Source organism: Cupressus sempervirens, chromosome 1 (assembly GCF_028749045.1).
Source record: "Cupressus sempervirens isolate cs-2001-9-10 chromosome 1, ASM2874904v1, whole genome shotgun sequence".
Classification (NCBI taxonomy): domain Eukaryota; kingdom Viridiplantae; phylum Streptophyta; class Pinopsida; order Cupressales; family Cupressaceae; genus Cupressus; species Cupressus sempervirens.
The window spans coordinates 470,431,289-470,451,666 of record NC_143118.1 but is presented as its reverse complement, the minus strand read 5'-3'; the positions used below and the strand labels follow the sequence as shown (position 1 = coordinate 470,451,666).

General features: G+C 37.2%; 1 protein-coding gene across 6 annotated transcripts in view; it reads right to left on the bottom strand.

Annotated features, from left to right (window-relative positions):
• Positions 1 to 20,378, bottom strand: part of LOC149578329 (zinc finger CCCH domain-containing protein 40-like) — a 91,321-nt gene that overhangs the window by 28,012 nt on the left and 42,931 nt on the right. For all 6 annotated transcript variants that reach the window (XM_089828276.1, XM_089828283.1, XM_089828289.1 and 3 more), the window contains one exon: positions 18,191 to 18,414. In XM_089828276.1, the coding sequence (XP_089684402.1) occupies positions 18,191 to 18,414 (224 nt within the window). The remainder of the gene's footprint in view (positions 1 to 18,190; positions 18,415 to 20,378) is intronic.

Sequence of the window (20,378 nt, the reverse complement as noted above, 5' to 3'; positions counted from 1 at the left end):
CACATAGGGAATTATGAGGAGAGATTCCTATTTCAAACAGCATGGCAATCAGACAAGTATTTCAAGAGATATTAAAGTTCGAGTGACTTAAGTGATTTATTTTAATATTTTAATGTTATAAAGTTACTTAATTGACTAAAAGACGAAATTGGCTTTTAATCCCACATTGCCTAGTTGTTTGTGTCTTCCCTCATATCAAGGTTATAAAAACGTAGAGCTACATTGGGATGGACACAACGAATATATGTTATTAAACAAATCCTAAAAGGTTGTTTATTGTGACTGGATATTTCTTAAGGATGAAACCCCTTAAGAAAATTTAGTGAGACTGGACACAAACCCAGTAACTCACCTTAAGCTTCCAGACTGGAGTTAACAACAGCAGATACAAATCAATAAAGAAGATACAAATCAGTAAAGTAGGTTTTTCTGAAGATTGACGGCAATCAAAAAGGTACGAACAGTTGAAGTTGATAATTCCTAAAGCCGAGCATTGGTATATGACAAGTTCAGAAGTTGGGCAGGCAGATTTGACGTCCATAATCCATCAGCATAGCAGAGGTATCTTCCTTAACATCTTTGTGACAATACGTAAGTGAAATCTGTGCTTAGAGGTGATCTATTTGTAGGGATGCAAGCATACAGTTGGCTGAGAGGAATTTCCTGAGTTGGGTCACCTCCAGCAATGCGTATTACAGTCAGCATGTACACATCATAATCAGCAAGAAGCATAAGGGACGACAGTGTTAGTAGTCGGAATATTGGTTACAGCATCTGCATCTGCACTTACAGAGAGGTCACGGGTTATAGACATTCCACTAAAGCTGATACTAGTAAATCACGATAAGTGTTGGTGCATTTGGGAGTTGACAGTTTCAGAACTGTAGCTGTTGGAGGCATGCCATGGACCACAACACAAACTTCCAGCTGCCTACGACTAACCAGGTTTCAGTTATCATTCTTTGTGTTTACAAACTTGAGTAGGGGTGTGCACACTACTTCCAGTTTAATAGAAATACTTAAGTCCATACCTATAGTCTTCTTGCATATCTGAAATAAAGATAATTTGTTATTAATTGAACTGTGACTGCACATTCAATACAACTTAGTCTTTTCTTTGAGATTGCTGTTGTTGTAATTGATTTGGAAATAATGCGTTAATATGTGGGGAGTAGTTATTTACCTAAATGTGATGCAATAGTCGCAATAGAAGTATCAACAAGTTCATTATTCAGTTTGCACGCCAACTATTTGATTGAATTCCAAGGGTCAAAAATTGATTTATTTAGTCAGATTAAGGGCCAGAATATTATAGTGGTATCAAAGCTTAATACCAAGATTACATTCCAACTGTTTGACAAAATATCTCAAGTCAAGATTTAATTCATTTTGATCATATTAAGACCAGATCATTACAGTGGTATCAAAGTTGGTCTTCCTGTCAACCTATGGATTTATAACAAAGGCAATTTTTTATAGGATTTATCAGAAACAGTTTAAGTTGAGAGATGGAGATTGTGGAGTGAATTTTTGAGTGTTTATGCAAGTAGAAGTCTGTTTATGAATGCAATAGTGTTATGAAATGGAGCATTGTTCAGTAGAAGGTACAGGAAAGAGGAAGTGAAACACGTACAAGACACTCAAATGGCTTGCAATGAGAATGAACAAGGATGGGAAGTGAGGGAAACTTTGAGGGCTATTAGAGATGGGCAGAACAATATAGCCATTACACTTCAGCATACTATAGGTGCTATGCAACAGTTAGCTCCGCCTCACAGGGTAGCCCTGAGTCATCACAGTGGAAGTGGTAGTGTGGCAAGATCACCCTGAGCTGCTAGGGCCCCCACACAGAACACTGATAGGCCTCTGATGCCCGTTTTTAATGCAAAGGAAGAGGTAGCACCACCCGCAGCACCAAACTTACTATCAGATAATGTTATGGCAAGGTACGATGAATGGGATTTATTCCCTAATCCGGTTAAGCAGAATTGTCCTTTGCTCAATACTTAAATCAAAAAATTGAGAACTTGTCAGATCCTAAGACAGTGGAGAGGACAACAAGTATACAGTTTTTGCCTTTAAAAGGCCGACATCAAGATTGCAGGGAAGGAAACTTGAATTTTCCCTGACAAGTGTCCATGATGCAGACGTACCTGTACTTAGTACCTATCATTCCAATCTGTTGTATTGATGATGGACCCAGTTCATAGAGATCAATAGATGTGTCAGTACCCTTGGTGGATAACAACACTAAGCTTCAACACATTGAGGCCCTTAGAGTTGTTGCAGTTAGTGCAGAGACAGTTCATGCAATTGTTATTACTGATACTGCAGGCTCTCTTGAGGAGGGAATTATTATTCGAGATTTGTATGGGAGTTGTCATAGTGTTGCTCCAGTGCAGGAGGCAACTGCTTCCTCAAGTGCGACTGATGCATGTATAGAGTCACCCAGATGTGATGTCGATATTTTGGGTGTTACAGCGGAGTCAGTAGATGTGGGTTCATGCTCTAGCATTATTGATTCAAAGCCTGGCATAGAGTCATGTATGCAGAGTCAAGTGACAACAGTTGAGACTCTATTAGGTGATGGGAATGCAAACAGTGTGGACACCTCTGGTGATTTGTTAGACAATGCTATGATTTGCACCAAGTATGATACCCCTTGCCAGACATTGGGTGATGACTCTTATGAGATTTTGGATCAGTCCTGGGATCAATATTTATAGGATCTTACTATTGAGGTGGAAGCTGAGACATGTGGGGAGATTGAGATTGAGAGGGCTTCTATTTCTTCGAAGGAGTTGTTTGAGGTGCACAGTAGTTGTATCTCGGATGCAGAGTTGTACAAGGACGATAGCACATGTATGAGTGATCTTGTGGTGGACAGTTTTGATTCAGCTTCCTATCATAGACTCAGAGCTTGCACAAAAGTCAGGGATTACAAAGGCACCATGTGACTTATCAACTAAAGGTGAGTGATAGTGACATTTATTCATCTCTTGATCATTATGATGCTATTCAGCATATGCTAGCTACATCTGGTTGGGGTGCCCCAATGTCAAATGAGCACAGTGATAGTAGTCTTTCCCTAGCAGAGGTTCATGCACTTTGAGAGGCTATTACGATCTTGAAGCATAGTTACTCTCAATTAGTTGATGATAGAGATTACCTTCTGGAGTGGGGTAGCACCTGCTATGAGGCGTTGTTAGGGAAAGAGGAGGCGGTTGAGCTCACCCGAGAGCTTGAGGTGATGGTGGACTCTCTTCAGTATACTCAGTTGGCTCTTCAGCAGTCATAGTCATAGTGAGGTGAGGTTACCATGGAGTTAGAATGGGTACAGTCAACACCAGCCCCAGACCTTGTTCAGTTACATATTGTGGTTGGTGGTGAGTTTGCTTCTATGGTTGAGGATGAGGGACGTGATGATGTGGCGAACACATTCGTCCAAGATATGAGTGTAGTATGTACAGAGGAGGCAAGAGCATCAGTGGAGATGGGTTCTCATGGTGATTTGCTTCCTTCTACTAGAAGTGAATCTATTTCTTCTTTTCTTACAGCTGGTAGCACTAGACAATTGGCATTGTCACATTTTCCAGAGAGATCAGTTGTGGATTGCGGGGGAGCAGATTGATGCTTCCACATATAATTTCTATTGTACTGAGTCATTCATGGAGTATTTGCTTGAGAGCTCGAATTTGCAGGAGGTTTCATACAGTATATCTGAAGGTACTCTCATTCGGGGCTCTCATGCTATTCGATGATTGGTGAGGAAGAGTGTAGAAATCTCGGCTACAATGCTTCCCAATAGGGATTTTGTGGTTGGGTTTGCTAAGAGGGTTGCCCAAGATCCTGCCCGACCAATAGTTCAAAGTCAGAGATTGGAAACATCTTCTGATTTTCAGTTTGATGACAATGAGCCCTTGACAGAAATTGGGAGTTTTTATCGGCATTACACTGTGAGGAGTGCTCATCACTTTTCTTTTGACCCACAAGTGGAGAACTTGGTTTTCAATGTTATGGACGGTGACAAAAAGTTTGGTATTCATTACACCCACAGAGGGCATACCTTTCCACTAATGGAGGGAGATCCTGAGATACACGGTATTGTGAAATAGTTGGATGTGCTAGTGAATGAGATGAATCAAAATCACAAATGGATGACCCAACTGATTTCAAAGCCGAGATTTGAGCAAAGCACGATATCACATTTTCTAGAAACGGAAGGTGATGATATAGTTGCAGCTTTAAATTTGCGGGACATTTCTTATAAGACATTGCATGAGTTGGGCACAATTGAGGTGGAATGTGATGAGGATTTATGTCAGGTTAAGTCAGACGATGCAATTGTTGGCATGAGTTCCCCGGAGCATATATTTGATGGCGATGCAATGATAGTGGGAGTAGGAGCATGCGAGGATACCATCATATCAGCAGCCACTTATGTATTGGTTGAGCCATCCAATGAGGAGTTTAGCAGTATGCAATTGGTTGTATATGTGAACTCTAATGGTAGTACACTTAATATTGTTGATGAGGTGAGCAATGTAGTATTAGAGTCATGTTATACTATCGATCAACAAAGTGTTGATGTTCACTTCATGAATAATCTGAATAATCCTATGTTTGAAATGGATGCAACATTGTCTTATGACAATCCGTTGTTTGAGGTTGATGTTGATCACTCACCTGAGTGGAGTTGGGCTCAATTTTCACCATCACTTAAGATTCAATTTTGTGTTGCAGCAGTTAGTAACGTTCCTGTGTCCACAGATTTTGACGTGGCTACACCTATGGTTGATACAGTTGGCATGAGTGCATATGGTTCTCCTATAGCTACGTCTCTTCAAGGGGTTGTTGATCTGAATTCCAGTGCAGTTTATATTATATGGGTGAGAACTAGGATGAAGATATTTCTTGTCGGGGATTCTTTTGGTGATATTCTAACTCTTACATCAGTAGCACAAGTTTTGAGTGCTATACTGCAGGTTATGATGTTAGTACTGATGATGTTAGTGGTATGCAGTTGGTTCAATGTTAATAGGGGTGTCACATACTACTTCATTTTGGATCCAGGTGGAGGTTGGATTTCATTGTTATTGTTGGATTGCTTGAGGGCAAGCAATCTTGGGAAGGGAGGACTGTAATGTCCCCATTAGTTGCCAGCATCGAAATTTCAAGGATTAGCCTAATATTGGACCCCCATAAGCTAATGAGGATGGTTAGAGGGTTTTCTGATGAATGATTCATCTCCAACTTTCAACAATTTATAGATTTGGCCTTCGTTCGATGTCATATGGACTCCATTTGCCATACTTACTATGTATAGTAAGGGGTAATAGAGATGGACCCTTTCTATTTTTAGAAAGTGTATTTGGTCACATGGGGAATTATGAGGCGAGATTCATATTTCAAACAACATGGCAATCAGAAAAGTAATTCAAGAGATTAAAGTTCAAGTGACAAGTGATTTAGTTATATATTTTAATGTTATAAAATTATAAAGTTACTTAAGTGACTAAAAGCCGAAATTGGCTTTTAATCCCACATTGCCTAGTTGTTTGTGTCTTCCCTCATATCGAGGTTATAAAAGCGTGGAGCTACATTGGGATGGACACAACAAATATATGTTATTAAAAAAATCCTAAAAGGTTGCTTATTGTGACTGGACACTTCTTAAGGACGAAACCCCTTAAGAAAATTTAGTGAGACTGGACACAAACCCAGTAACTCACCTTAAGCTTCCAGACTGGAGTTAACAACAGCAGATACAAATCAATAAAGAAGATACAAATCAGTAAAGTAGGTTTTTCTAAAGATTGACGGCAATCAAAAAGGTACGAACAGTTGAAGTTGATAATTCCTAAAGCCGAGCATTGGTATATGACAAGTTCAAAAGTTGGGCAGGCAGATTTGACGTTCATAATCCATCAGCATAGCAGAGGTATCTTCCTTAACATCTTTGTGACAATACGTAAGTGGAATCTGTGCTTAGAGGTGATCTATTTGTAGGGATGCAAGCATATAGTTGGCTGAGAGGAATTTCCTAAGTCAGGTCACCTCCAACAATGCGTATTACAGTCAACGTGTACACATCATAATCCGCAAGGAGCATAAGGAACGACAATGTTAGTAGCCGCAATATTGGTTACAGCATCTGCATCTGCACTTACAGAGAGGTCACTAATTATAGACTTTCCGCTAAAGCTGATACCAATAAATCACAATGAGTGTTGGTGTATTTGGGAGTTGACAGTTCTAGAACTGTAGCCATTGGAGGCATGTCGTGGACCACAGCACAGACTTCCAACTATCTACGACTAACCAGGTTTCAGTTATCATTCTTTGTATTTACAAACTTGAGTAGGGGTGTGCACACTACTTCCACTTTAATAGAAATACTTGAGTCCATACCTGTAGTCTTCTTGCATATCTGAAATAAAAATTATTTGTTATTAATATTGTGACTACACATTCAATACAACTTAGTCTTCTCTTTGAGATCACTGTTATTGTAATTGATTTGGAAATGATGCGTTAATATGTGGGGAATGGTTATTTACCTAAATGTGATGCAAAAATCACAATAGTAGTATCAACAAGTTCATTATTCAGTTTGCACACCAAATATTTGATTAAATTCCAAGGATCAAAAATTGATTTCTTTAGTCAGATTAAGGGCCAAAATATTACAGTGGTATCAAAGCTTAATACCAAGATTACATTCCAACTGTTTGACAAAATATCTCAAGTCAAGATTTAATTCATTTTGATCATATTAAGACCAGATCATTACAAAATAGGTACAAGCCCTAAACCACCATAGCTAAGGCTAAACGGCTAGGCAGGCAAGAGTGTACATTTGACTACCATGAGCTAACCAATTAAATTATATGTCAATAATAAATTGAACAAGTCAGTAACTTTATAAATTGTGTTATTTAGTTGGAGCTTTCTGGTGTTTGAAGCATTTCCTAACATATCAACACCATGATACCTAAATTTCTATACACGTACATATATGTAATGTGTATATACGTAAACCAATTATATATATAAGAACATATACGCCTACCTGATATTTGACGTATATGTAAGAAATATATGGTTGGAGGATTACATAAGTGCATATATACATACCTATATAGGTATTTATAGAGACCATGATGTTATATATTAAGACAATATTATTATTTCTTTCGTCCTTGGCCAAAGTCTTATTTATTTACCTTAGGCGGCCCCTCTATATTTTCTTCTTCTTTCCATCAAACATTAATGAGATGACCCTTTGAACTTATGATGCAGAAGCATCCTGAGTTGCATTGCTATCCTGCATGTTTTCAGTTTTTCCTAGTTTTGCCGAGCTGCAATGTCTTGCATTGCCGAGCATTAGTTGATGCCTAGTTCTTAGTTGCTATCGGGTGATTCCTTTGGTTGTCGAGTGATACCTTTGGTTGCCAAGTGATTATGTGGTTACCGAGCGTTTGAGGATGCCGAGTTCATAGTTGGTGCCGAGTAATCCCTTTGGATGTCGAGTTTGTGTGGTTGCCAAATGTTCGTTCAGATGTCGAGTGCCAGTATTTGTGAAGTCTTTGTTTGTTGAGTTATCTATGTCTGGTTCCAATTTGGGCTGACCTTGTTTGCATTTAATTTTGGCATAGGTAGTTAATATTGGATGTAAACCAACTTGTGGCTTCTTTATGTTCTAGAATGTTCTGTAAGCCGTTTTGGCAAGTATAAATAGGGTGTTTAGGCTTAGACTTAGGGCAGATTTGGGGATTTGAGAGATTGAAAGAGTGGGAGAAGGAAGGTATATGTGTCTGGAAATGCGAATTTAAAGCTGGATCGTGGTTTGGGAAGTTGTATTTTGTATCTAATAGTAACCCAGAAGGCCTTACAGCTGGGCATGTATTATAATATTTTCATGAATCAATAAAGAATTTTGTTCTCTCCCTCCTTGGTGATGTTCCTTGTTATTTGTTTCCGCTGTGTTAACTCTTGCAAGGTGGATTGGATAGCTGGGTGTGCCTTTGGCCCTAGTTCTTCTCTCTTCCCTTGCGCCAGGTGGGTATCAAAGCTTGAGGTTCATCCTTGTGGTGATTGGATCGTGTAGAACCTTGTTTCGGATTTGATTGTAGGGTGGCAGATCTACGGATTTGACCTATAACTTGCAGAAGGTTACGATCTTAAAAGAACCTAATTCGTAAAGATGGTTCGTGGTAGAGGAAATGCCAATAATGTTGTTTTGGATCAATTGAGACAAGTTGCAGCTAGATTAGATGCTGTAGAGACAACCCAGAGGAGAGGAGCACACCTTGCTGATGTAAGTGATGATGAAGCAGTAGCACCAAACCTTAATCCAAAACCTAAAGAAGATCGAGATGAGGAAAGATTGCTGAGAGTGTTGTCTATGGAAAATTCAAAGCCTGTTGTAGAAGTTGTTCCTTATGATGGGAAATTGGACACCAATGCTATCTAGATTGGATGACAGGTGTGGAAAAGTTCTTTGAGTATGAAAACACTCCTGATAATAGGAGGTGAAGATTGCAATTACTAGGTTGAAAGGTCATGCCTCACTGTGGTGGGAGCATTTGCAAACTGATAGACAAAAGAGAGGAAATGAGAAAATCAAAACTTGGCCGAAGATGGTGAACAAGGTAAAGAACAAATACCTTCCTGCTGATTACCAAGTTAGCTTGTTCAGAAAGATGCAAAATTTGAGACAAAAAGACTTGACTGTAAAAGAGTATACCAAGGAATTCTATAGATTAGACATCAGATCTGGACATGTGGATGATGATGTTGAGAAAATTACAAAGTACATAAATGGATTGAGATCTGGAATTCAAGATGAAATTAAGTTTTGTGAAGTTGGAAAGTGTGGAAGAAACATACCAATATGCTAAGGAGATCTTGACAAAGAAGCATGAACAAAGACAAAGAGGCAGAGGTGCTAGATTCCAAAGAGGCAGAGGTAGATCTTATGGAGAAGGTAGCAGATTTGACAATTATGTGCAAGATAAGGGCAAATCTGAATAGAAGAATGATGACAAAGACAAGACCGAGTGGAAAGGTTAGTTCTTACCGAGGAGGTACTGGATCTTACCGAGGAAGAGATCATTCTTATCCTAGAGGTGGCTCCCATGGTAATTGTTTCAGATGTGGTAAAGAAGGGCATAGATCCTCTGAATGTAGATCCTTTGAAAGTGGGCAAAGTAACAGAAAACGTTGTGATTCAAGGAGACATTGAGGGTTCACCAAGTGGACCTGAGGCTGGTGAAAATCTGATGGTGAGAAGAACCTTATGTAATAAGGGAAGTGATGAGGAACCTGTTTTAAGAAGTTTTTTCAAGACCAAATGCAAGATGGCTAGAAAATGTTGCAAGGTGATCATTGACAGTGGAAGTTCTACAAATTTGGCATCAGAAGAGCTGGTTACCAAGTTGCAGTTGTAGAGACTGAAGCATCCTAAACCCTATCATGTATCTTGGATCAAAGATGAGCATAAGATATTGTAAGTGAGCAATGTGTAGTAAAGTTTAAGATTGGACATTATTTGGACAAGTTCTGTATGATATTATGCCTATGGATTGTTGTCATATTTTGTTGGGTAGACCTTGGCAATATGATACATATGGTATACATGATGGAAGATTGAAACAATATACCCTTTGGGTAAATTGGGAAGAAACAAATATTGTTGCCTTTGATTGAAAGTCCAGATGAGGTTAGTTATACTACAATAAAAGTTTGCATGGTTACTGAAAAACAATTTGAAAAGGGAGTAAAGAAGAATTAGGTTTGTTTTGCTATAGTTCCTAGAGGACCGAGTGTTGGTAGTAATAATTGAGCAGCAAAAGCTAGTAATGACCGAGTGACAGTAGATAGTGGTAACCAAGTACCAGAAGAATTTGCAAAATTTCTGAATGAGTATAAGGAGATTGTTGCTGAGGATATTCCTAATGGTTTACCGTCAGTAAGAAGTATAAGTCATTGTATGGATCTAATTCCTGGAGCTAGTTTCCCGAAAAAAGCACCATATAGATTGACACCTACAGAGAATGAGGAACTTAACAAACAAGTGCATGAGTTGTTGCAAAAAGACTTAATCAGAAAAGTTTGAGTCCATGTGTTTTACCCACTATATTAGCACCTAAAAAGAATGGAGAATGGAGAATGTGTACTAATTCCAGAGCTATTAACAAGATCACAGTGAAATACAAGTTTCCTATACCAAGGATGGATGACATAATGGATTATTTGAGTGGAGAAAAGTATTTTACCAAGATTGATTTGAAGAGTGGCTATCATCAGATCAAAATCAGAGAAGGTGATGAATGGAAGACTACTTCCAAGAGAAAAGATGGTTTGTAAGAATGGTTGGTTATGCATTTTGGTTTAACCACTACACCTAGTACTTTTATGAGGTTGATGAATGAAGTTCTAAAAAGATTCTTGGATAAGTTGTGATTGTTTATTTGGAGGACATTATGATATTCAGTAAGACCAAGGAAGAACATCTTGACCATATTAGACAAGTATTACAAAGGTTGAAAGAGGAGAAGTTGTTGATTAATCTGAAAAGGTGTTCTTTTATGCAAGAGGAGATTATATATTTGGGATTTGTGATTTTGGCTGATGGTTTGAGAATGGATCCAGAGAAGGTTAAAGTAATTTTGGAGTGGCATACACCTGAGAATGTGGGTGAGATAAGATCTTTTCATGGTTTGGCTAGTTTCTACAAAAAGTTCATAAGAAATTTCAGTTTTGTTTGTAATGCTATGACTGAGACAATGAGAGGAGATAAGAAGGAATTCAAGTGGACACATGGAGTTGATAAGAGTTTTGATACATTGAAACAAAAAGTTGTTGAGTTACCTGTATTGGTTTTACCTAATTTCAACAAAGTATTTCAAGTTGAATGTGATGCAAGTGGTAATGCAATAGGAGTTGTATTAAGTCAAGAAAGTAAACCTGTTGCTTTCTTCAATGAGAAGTTGAATGATGCTAAAAGGAAGTATTATGTGCATGATCAAAAATTTTATACTATTGTCAAAGCATTGAAAAAGTGGAGACATTATTTGATTCTTAAGGAGTTTGTGTTGTATACTGATCATAAAGCTTTACAATACTTGGGAAGTCAACATAAATTGAATAACAGGCATATGAAGTGGGTTGAGTACTTACAGGGTTTTACATTTGTGATTAAGCATAAGAGTGGAGTTACTAACAGAGTTGCTGATGCATTGAGTAGAAGACATTCTTTGTTGACTGAAATGAAAGTTGAAATTCTTGGTTTTGATAAAATGAAAGAGTTATATGATGCTGATCTTGATTTTTCCAAGGCGTGGAGAGAGTGCAAAGCACCAAATCTGACAAATCACATAAGTATGATGAGTATTCCATTCAAGAAGGTATGTTGTTCAAAAGTATTCAGTTGTGTATTCCTAGAAGTTTTATGAGAGTCAATTTGATTAAGGAAATGCATAGTGGTGGATTGGCTGGACATTTTGGAATTGATAAGACATTGAGTTTGCTGAAGGAGAAGTATTATTGGCCACAACTGTATGAGGACACTCATAAATTTGTAAAGAGTTGTGGAGTTTGTCAAGTTGCAAAAGGAGAAAGTCAAAATACTGGTTTGTATACACATATTAGTGTTCCTCAGAAACCTTGGAGTGACATCAGTATGAATTTTGTTCTTGGATTACCTAAGACAGTGAAGGGGTACGACTCTATATTTGTTGTACTAGATAGATTTTCTAAGATGGCTCATTTTATACCATGTAAGAAGACATCAGATGCTGAGCATGTTGCTGAATTTTTCTTCAAAGAGGTTGTGAGATTGCATGGATTACCAAGAAGTATTATTTTTGACAGAGATAGTAAGTAGTAAGTTTGTTGGTTATTTTTGGAAGACTTTGTGGAAGAAGATGGGTATTGAGTTGAAATTTAGTTTTACATTCTATCCACAGACAAATGGACAAACAGAGGTTGTGAACAGAAGCTTGGGTAATTTGTTGAGATGTTTAGTTGGGAATAAGCCAAGTAATTGGGAAATGGTATTAGCACAAGCTGAATTTGCATACAATAGTTTTGTGATAGGAGTACAGGGAAGACACCTTTTGAGATTGTTACTGGAATGCAGCCTAGGGGAGTATCAGATTTGAGGGATGTTGTTGGTGAAGAAAAGAGAAGTGTTGCAGAGGAAGAATTTGCTGATTTTATGAGATCTTTGCATAAGGAAGTGACATTGAGGATGGAAAAAAGTAATCAAAAGTATAAGGAGAATGTTGATAAGTCTAGAAGATATCATTTATTTTCAAGTTGGTGATGAGGTGATAGTTCATTTGAAGAAAGGAAGATTTCCTGTTGGAACATGCAGTAAGCTGAAGATGAAGAAGTTTGGACCTTGTAAGATCTTGAAGAAGTCTTTCAGTGTAAATGCTTATGAAGTTGACTTACCTGATGACATGGATATATCTCCTATATTCAATGTTGTTGATTTGTATAAATATCATGAGTCAAATGATGAAGTTGCCATATTAGAAGATTATCCTAAGAAACAAATTGAAGAAGTTGACAAGGTATCGGATCAAAGAAGTTGGCAAAAGCACAAGAGGAAAAGATTACTGTGAATATTTGGTGAAGTGGAAGAACAAACCTATTCAAGATGCTTCATGGATTTCTCAATCTGAGTTGAATTTGACTCAAGTTGTGACATCTCAATGATTCAGGAGAATCATTTCTTCCAACCCTAGTTGTCTGATGCAGGAGCATCCTGGGTTGCACTACTATCCTGTTTGTTTTCAATTTTTCCTAGTTTTACCGAGTTGCAGTGTCTTGCATTGCCGAGCATTAGTTGATGTCAAGTTCTTAGTTGCTACCGAGTGATTCCTTTGGTTGTTAAGTGATGCCTTTGGTTGTCGAGTGATTCTGTGGTTACCATGCATTCAAGAATGCCCAGTTCATAGTTGGTGTCAAGCAATCCCTTTGGATGACAAGTTCGTTTGGTTGCCGAGTGTTCATTCAGATGCCGAGTGCCAGTATTTGTGAAGTCTTCGTTTGTCGAGTTATCTGTGTCTGATTCCAGTTTGGGCCGACCTTGTTTGCATTTAATTTTGGTATAGGTAGTTAATATTGGATGTAAGGCGACTTGTGGCTTCTCTATGTTCTAGAATGTTTTGTAAGTCGTTCTGGCAAGTATAAATAGGGTGTTTAGGCTTAGAGTTAGAGCAGATTTGGGGATTAGAGAGATTGAGAGAGTGGGAGAAGGAAGGTATATGTTTCTGGAAATGCGAATTTAAAGTTGGATCGTGGTTTGAGAAGTTGTATTTTGTATCTGGCCGTAACCCAGAAGGCCTTACAGCTAGGCATGTATGATGACATTTCATGAATCAATAAAGAATTTTGTTCTCTCCCTCCTTGGTGTTGTTCCTTGATGTTTGTTTATTGGATAGTTGGATGTGCCTTTGGCCCTAGTTCTTCCCTCTTCCCTTGCGTCAACTTATGCCACATGTTTGATGGCTCTTTGATCTCTACAACTCCTTTAGCCCTAGTTCTTCCCTCTTCCCTTGCGTCAACTTATGCCAAATGTTTGATGGCTCTTTGATCTCTACAACTCCTCCACCACCACCTTCTTGTTCTTTTTCTAACCGAGCTTGGAACTACTTATAATAAATGAGACTCCTACTGCTGGGGATACCTCGACTTGCTCGCTATTGTGGATTGATAGCGTTGTAGAGTGGCAGCCTTGTGTTAGCGTTGTATTCTCTTCAATGGAATAGTATTCTTCTCTCATGGAGAGTGTCGAGGCATCTTTGTCTCATATTATGATTGGACCACTACCTAGGCACCTATCTCTAAGCCAAGCTTGACCTATGATACCGGTTCAACTCCTGATGGCATCATTTACGACTTCCATTGTATAATAATTTATTTTCTTGTTCATGATTTTATCGGGCCTCAATCTCTGTCGCTTCTCCATTTATTTCATCGATTGTGTGTTTAAATTTGTTCTCTATACTACCATATGTGGACTTGTATGGCTGACTTGGATACTCTTTCAGTTCTGTTTGTGTTAATTTTACAGACAGCATTTGCATGCATTTAGATTGCTATTGATACTTTTGAGTTGCATGTCCTTGTGGTCTGTGTCAGCTGTATTCATATGCAGATGCTTTCCATGCTGGCTGTGCATACATATTTTTATCGATTATTAGTGATTCACTTGATCATTCTCCTTTATCTCGGTTTCTTTCATCTCATATCGTGCTGGTAACCTTGCTTGTGTTCTTTTCACATAGTTCTCACTATGAAGGGAAGAGCAGTTAAGAGACACTATGTTATTAGGACAATATCTTAGTTATGAAGAGAGATATGTGACCAATAGCTGCTTACTATTTGTCGCTGATGTGTATAATGTGGATTCCATCTTCAAAACAGTAGCTTTTAATTTCTACTTTCTATATATAATCTGTTTGCTGTGCGTGATTTTCATGATCCCACTTCACTATTTTTCAAACCATTGTCATTAACGGACTGCTAATGTTGTGCATGCATTCCTTCATAAATTCTTTGTGAACTATTATCACTGCCCTGCACATTTGATGTTGTACATTACTTGCATCATTAAGTTGTCATACTTTTGTATTAATAGCCATTATCTCCAGTCATGCATTTTCTTTTGAATATATTTATCAAGGCATGAGTTTGACATCAATAACAACATTCTAGTAATCACCTGAACATTTTTGTCATCAACAATATTTCCATAATGTTTTCCAAGCTCAAACCTCACGATTTACAGATCATGAATTATACTTTGTTTTTCTCTGTGCATATTCAGAATTCTAGTAATAGATTTATCAGATTCAATCCATCAAAGGAAAACATCATTATCATTCTGAATTTGGAAATTGGAATGAATCACAGCTCAGTGTATATCCTCTTTTACTTTTCTCTGCATCAGTATAAGAAAGTACCATCATGTTGATTGAAAGGCTATTCCCATAATGGCATTTTCAAGGATGAATGTGTCTTATTTTAAATCAATTAATCTCTGCCAAGGAGTGCCAACTTGTACAGAGATATTGCCAATATACCTCTGACATGAGTGCAGTACCAGTTAAATATTGGAAGAAATCTGGAAAGAATTATAATTTTCATCTGTAATGCCATAGATCAGATTGGGGCATAATTGAGATGGCAGTATTTTATAAACAATTATCAAATTCCACTTATGGAACCACCCAGGAATCCATCATGAGGACCAGCATGGTCGAGATTAAAGGTAAGAAATTAGAATGGAAATACTCCTGCATGATAAAGTAAACATAAAACGGTAACAAATAATCACATCTAAATAACTAAGTCAGCTCGTGGTAACTCAGTGTTTGGATCTTGTTGTCTAATTGAGCTGTGGGTTGATACTCTAATATCAAGATGCTCAGTGGCTAGACAACGTGTCTCATGTCTATTCTCGAATAGGGCGGGCCTTTCTTGGTTGAGATTGTGTGGGGATACTTAAGGGTCCGCGGTTGGGAGGTTGAGCCCCTGACAACGCTTCTCATCTCCACCAGATGCCAAGATTTGCACAAATCAAAGATATCATCTGCATTCAATAACTTCGGGTAACAAATATTTCACTTTTATGAATTTGGAGTTTCAAGTTGAAGATATGTTAGATGGTTAATATCATTTATTCAGTTATTCCCTTCAATGCTTAGAAATCGGTTTTTCCTTTCAATGTATTAGGAAATTAGTTTAAATGAACCTGAAATGTAACTGCATGCATAAGATAGGCTTACTTAATGGTTGTTATAACTGTCCTTTATTCATGTGAATATAAATATGAACATATCTTTTATTTACATAATTGGCAATGGGAAAATCGCTTGATACATTGGTTTCAATACCCTAAATAGAATTGGTTATTATGATCCAGTGGTATAACTTTTTGTCCTCTAAGCAATATATCTGGACTAACTTGAGTTTTGCAAATGTTGCTCTAGACAGATTCCGGTTTTTAGAATTCAGGTATTGCAAACTTAAAATCCTCAACTTACTTTTGTTTGATCATGCCGTAATTGAAATCAGGATTATTAATCAGTTTTATGGATCAAACTAAATTTTAAATAGCAATATGTTCATAGACATGGAAATATAATTACATGATGCAAATCTTGATTATTTAAATTTATTATCAATGTTTAACCACTCGTTCTGATTGAATACTCCTTCAATTGTTTGTTATGATGTTTCAATTAAACTAATTGTAACTATTAATCTCTTTCATATGTAAAATAACTGTTATAACTGTCTTTTCATGCTCATGTATATTAAGTAGTAATTGTTTTTTCAATTATATGCTAGTTGTTAGCTAAGGCCCGGGAAAAGGGGTTGTTACATAGGGTATTTGTATCATAGTTACGGGACTCAGACTTGCCTTTGACTCGGAAAGTCAAAATCCGACTTGGACTCGGACTTAGGACTCGAAAAATCGACAAACCCATGAAATTCAAAGATTTTTAAGAATTTAACGATTTTTTCATGCATCATTTAGTCAATTAACATCAAATACACAATAATTGAGATAAATAGAAGCTACTTAACACTCATACATGATTTTGCATAGAGCACATAAGTATAACAGCGAATTTCTTAAGGAAAAAGCCTGAATAACATAATATAAAGTTGAAGATTTAAGATTTAAGATTCAATCCGTGATAAATTCCTGACATACCACAACATCATTTTCAGAATTAATATACACTAAAAAAAAAACATCTACCAGAAATCTCTAAAATTGGACTCTGCTAGGACTCGGCCGAGTTAGAGTCCAAAGGCCATTTGCCTCGGAAAGGCCGCCTCTGCCTCAGACTCGCAGAGTCCCGGAACACTGGTTTGTATACCTCATCACACTTTTGGGACTCAAAATTAAGTCAGGCCAACCATGAGATCTAATTTCCCACTGAAACACCATAACAGGGCTCTAGTTCAAATTTGAGCTCATTCCTCAAGGAACAAAATGCCTTGAGTGTTTTGTTTCTAGTTAAGCACACCAAAATTTGAATGAGAAAACTGGAAGATAGGGAAGATGTTGGTGCTAAGAATCCAATCATGGGTGCTAACTTTTTAGGATGATAAAATAGTGAAAGATAATAATGACATTAACGAGTCAAGTACATTAGTTAGTAGGTAATGCTGACCAAAATTACAAAAATGATTAATTATGGCCTAGCCTCCTATCACATTCCAATCATCTATAAAATTAGTTAGTAGCCTTTGGATAACAGGGCTTATGGCAAAGCAAGAATTCCAGGAGTAACTTTGGGTAGCATATAAAGTCAAAACCCTCTTCAGATATAGTCATCAAATTTTTCCAACAAATACCCACATGCATATTCGGTTGTACATAGGAAATATTGTAATATACCTTTATAAACTCTGCATATTCTCTCTGTTTGAGTTCATTTACACTGAAATCACAAAATGCATTTATTTCTGATGAATAAGAAGCTCATGCAGCTTGTCTAACTCTAAATAGCAACTAGACTCAACATTTGCATGGTGTAAATACAAGAATATACCAATAAGTTTACATATAAATGAACCACCAGAAGCTTAATTCGCCCAATGAAAAGTACACAATTCAGGACATAGAGATAGAAGGACAGAGCCAGGAATAGAAGCATAACTAAAAAATATAAAATCTTCTAGACAAACCAGACAAAACGATTTCAAATCTCTTTAACTATTTCTCACAGTAGAGGAGAAAGATAAATAGCTGCAGGTCAGAGTCATGGTGAAGATGTAACAAAGTATAAGTTGCTGTAAGCAATGGTTGAACCAAATGAACAATGATGTAGACATTCCTGGAACTCTACTAACCTCTAAATTAGTTTTTTGGCAACCACTTCCTTGTAACTAAGGATTCAGACCTACCAACATTGTACTAATTTTTTATTTGGAATTATTGTCTGAGCTCTTCTGTGCACCATGGTGTGGCATCCAACGCCACAAGTCTACCTCCATTTTCTGAGTTGTATGAATATTTTTGTAAAACGAAATTTTCTTTACAATTTACAAAAGCATCTAGAGAAACTAAATCCTTGAGGCCTACAGATGGCACAGCATCAGAATCACTGCCCAGTGCATAATGGACCTTACTTGAACGCACAAAAGCACATACCCATAATATCGATCCTTAATATTCTGGTGAGAAAGCTCCCCTGTAACAGGCATCTCATGTCGATAAGGGCATTCAGCACCTCGTGTACACTCGCCACGAACATAGAAACTACAAACATGAGCTCTGTTTCTTTTGTAATAGGGTGTCGTTCTTTGAAGCTTCAATATTGTATCATTTGGACGGGCCTTTCCATATGATGACTCATAATCTATACCTGCTCTAGCCTGCAAAAGCCACTGTTAGTTTACTTTCAAAGCAGCTAACAGACAAACCATTTAACCACTAAGTGGGATATAAACATAGAACTTGGCTCCTAGCTTATCAGGAAAAATTCAACAAACCAATATCAGAAATTTTTAAAAATACAATTTTTAAAAACAAATGGCAATCAAACTATCAATAATTTTCTCTTGTTGGACTGTCGGAACATAAAATATCATGTTTAAATGAATTTTAGAACTCAAGCATTAAAATTATTTCGTATAAACAACAAATTTATTCTACATAACAGTTAGCAACTGGAACAATGGGCAAACCACAAAATCTGCTCTGGACTAGGTTGTGGCCTGGGTTTCACTTGGGTTCACCAAATGTCAGTCTCAGGCCTCTGGATTCAGCCTATGCAGATCTGAACTTACCAGAACTGAATACAGAAACCTGAAGCAGAAGACTTCCAGAAGCCAATCGTAGCCAATATTACTACAAAGAACCTGATTTTATCATTAAATTGCCCGTCATCTCACAACCTTTAACCAATGCTATCACTGAGAATTCCACCTGCCGTTGAATCTCCAGATCACTCTTTTTTCCCATTTTTTCCATGGTTTTTGCTAATGCAATTGTTTTGAAAACTGTAGTCCTAACCCTTATCTTCATCTTTTAAATAAAAGCCCTAACCCAATTTTCCCCTGATTATATCACAACTCTTTGCAAAAACATAAAATTTTGGTATTGAAAATTTATTCCTTAGAACCATTGATGAAAAACTTACAAGTACTCCTGAGTCAAAATGCGAGGTGAGTTGCCCACCCAAAAACTTGCCAACGAGTACTTCAAAATTTTGCTGCAATCTTTTCATATAAAACTCACGAGTAATTGCAAAAAAGCACAAGTTTTGTATTAAAAATCCAAACTCGTAGAATAATGTAATTTTTCATTGGTGGTAATTCTTGCTGCCCTCTACCCCACTGGGGGCATTGCCCACAAACCACCACAAAGGGCACTGCCCTTTCAGTCCAATCGGGGTGTAGCCCACTAATGCTCTGACATCTCATGTGCAGCTTATCTAGTAAAATATGCTAATGGTTGGCTTCTTGATTATTTTAATACTACCCCTTTGTTGTATTAGAATTATAAGATGAAGCTTCTTATGTATTTGACTCTGCCGAAGTCAATGAATAACTTACGGGTTGTATAACCACTTTGTTTTTACTCTTGATCATGACTTGTAATAGATATCTGATCCATAGCTCTAATTTTAAGCCCACCCTCAATTTTCATTTTAATGTCCTACATGGAAGAGTTTTGTATGGGCAATGCATTATGATGTAGTGAATTATCGATGGTAAGCTCATAATTAGATTATTGTTAGACAACAATATTTAAGAGAGCAGATTTAACACTTTGGTGTATGGCCCTGCATTGTACTTCAAAGGATATCCAGGAGGAAAGTGAATATATTTGAAAATGAATCACACATACAACACTGTGAAAACATAAGATATGGATTCATGTCACCCAAAAAGCAAGCAAACATATATTGAGTATACATATGAATATACTCAAGACATAAATTTCACACATGTATACACATGAGGTGTGAATCATAGACACATGTATACAAGCGATGCATGAATCATACACATAATACACAAGGTGTTGGATCCTCCAAAGAGCTCCTAAGAATTTGCCAATTTCTAGCAACAGACTTCTAGTATCAGTGGCCAATGAACAAGAATTAAAATGAGGTTGAATTCCCCTACACTTCAAGCTCTGCTAAACCAAGGCAGGTGTACCTAACAATATTCAAAGATCTGATACAATTCGCAACACATGCTAAACGTTAAGCAGATAACTATCAATGAAAATATACCAAGCAAAGATTGAAAACCATTGAATTTGGCAACACTCTTGGTTATTCATATTCATTAAGCAATTTGGAATAAATTCTAAACTAATTCTACTCCTA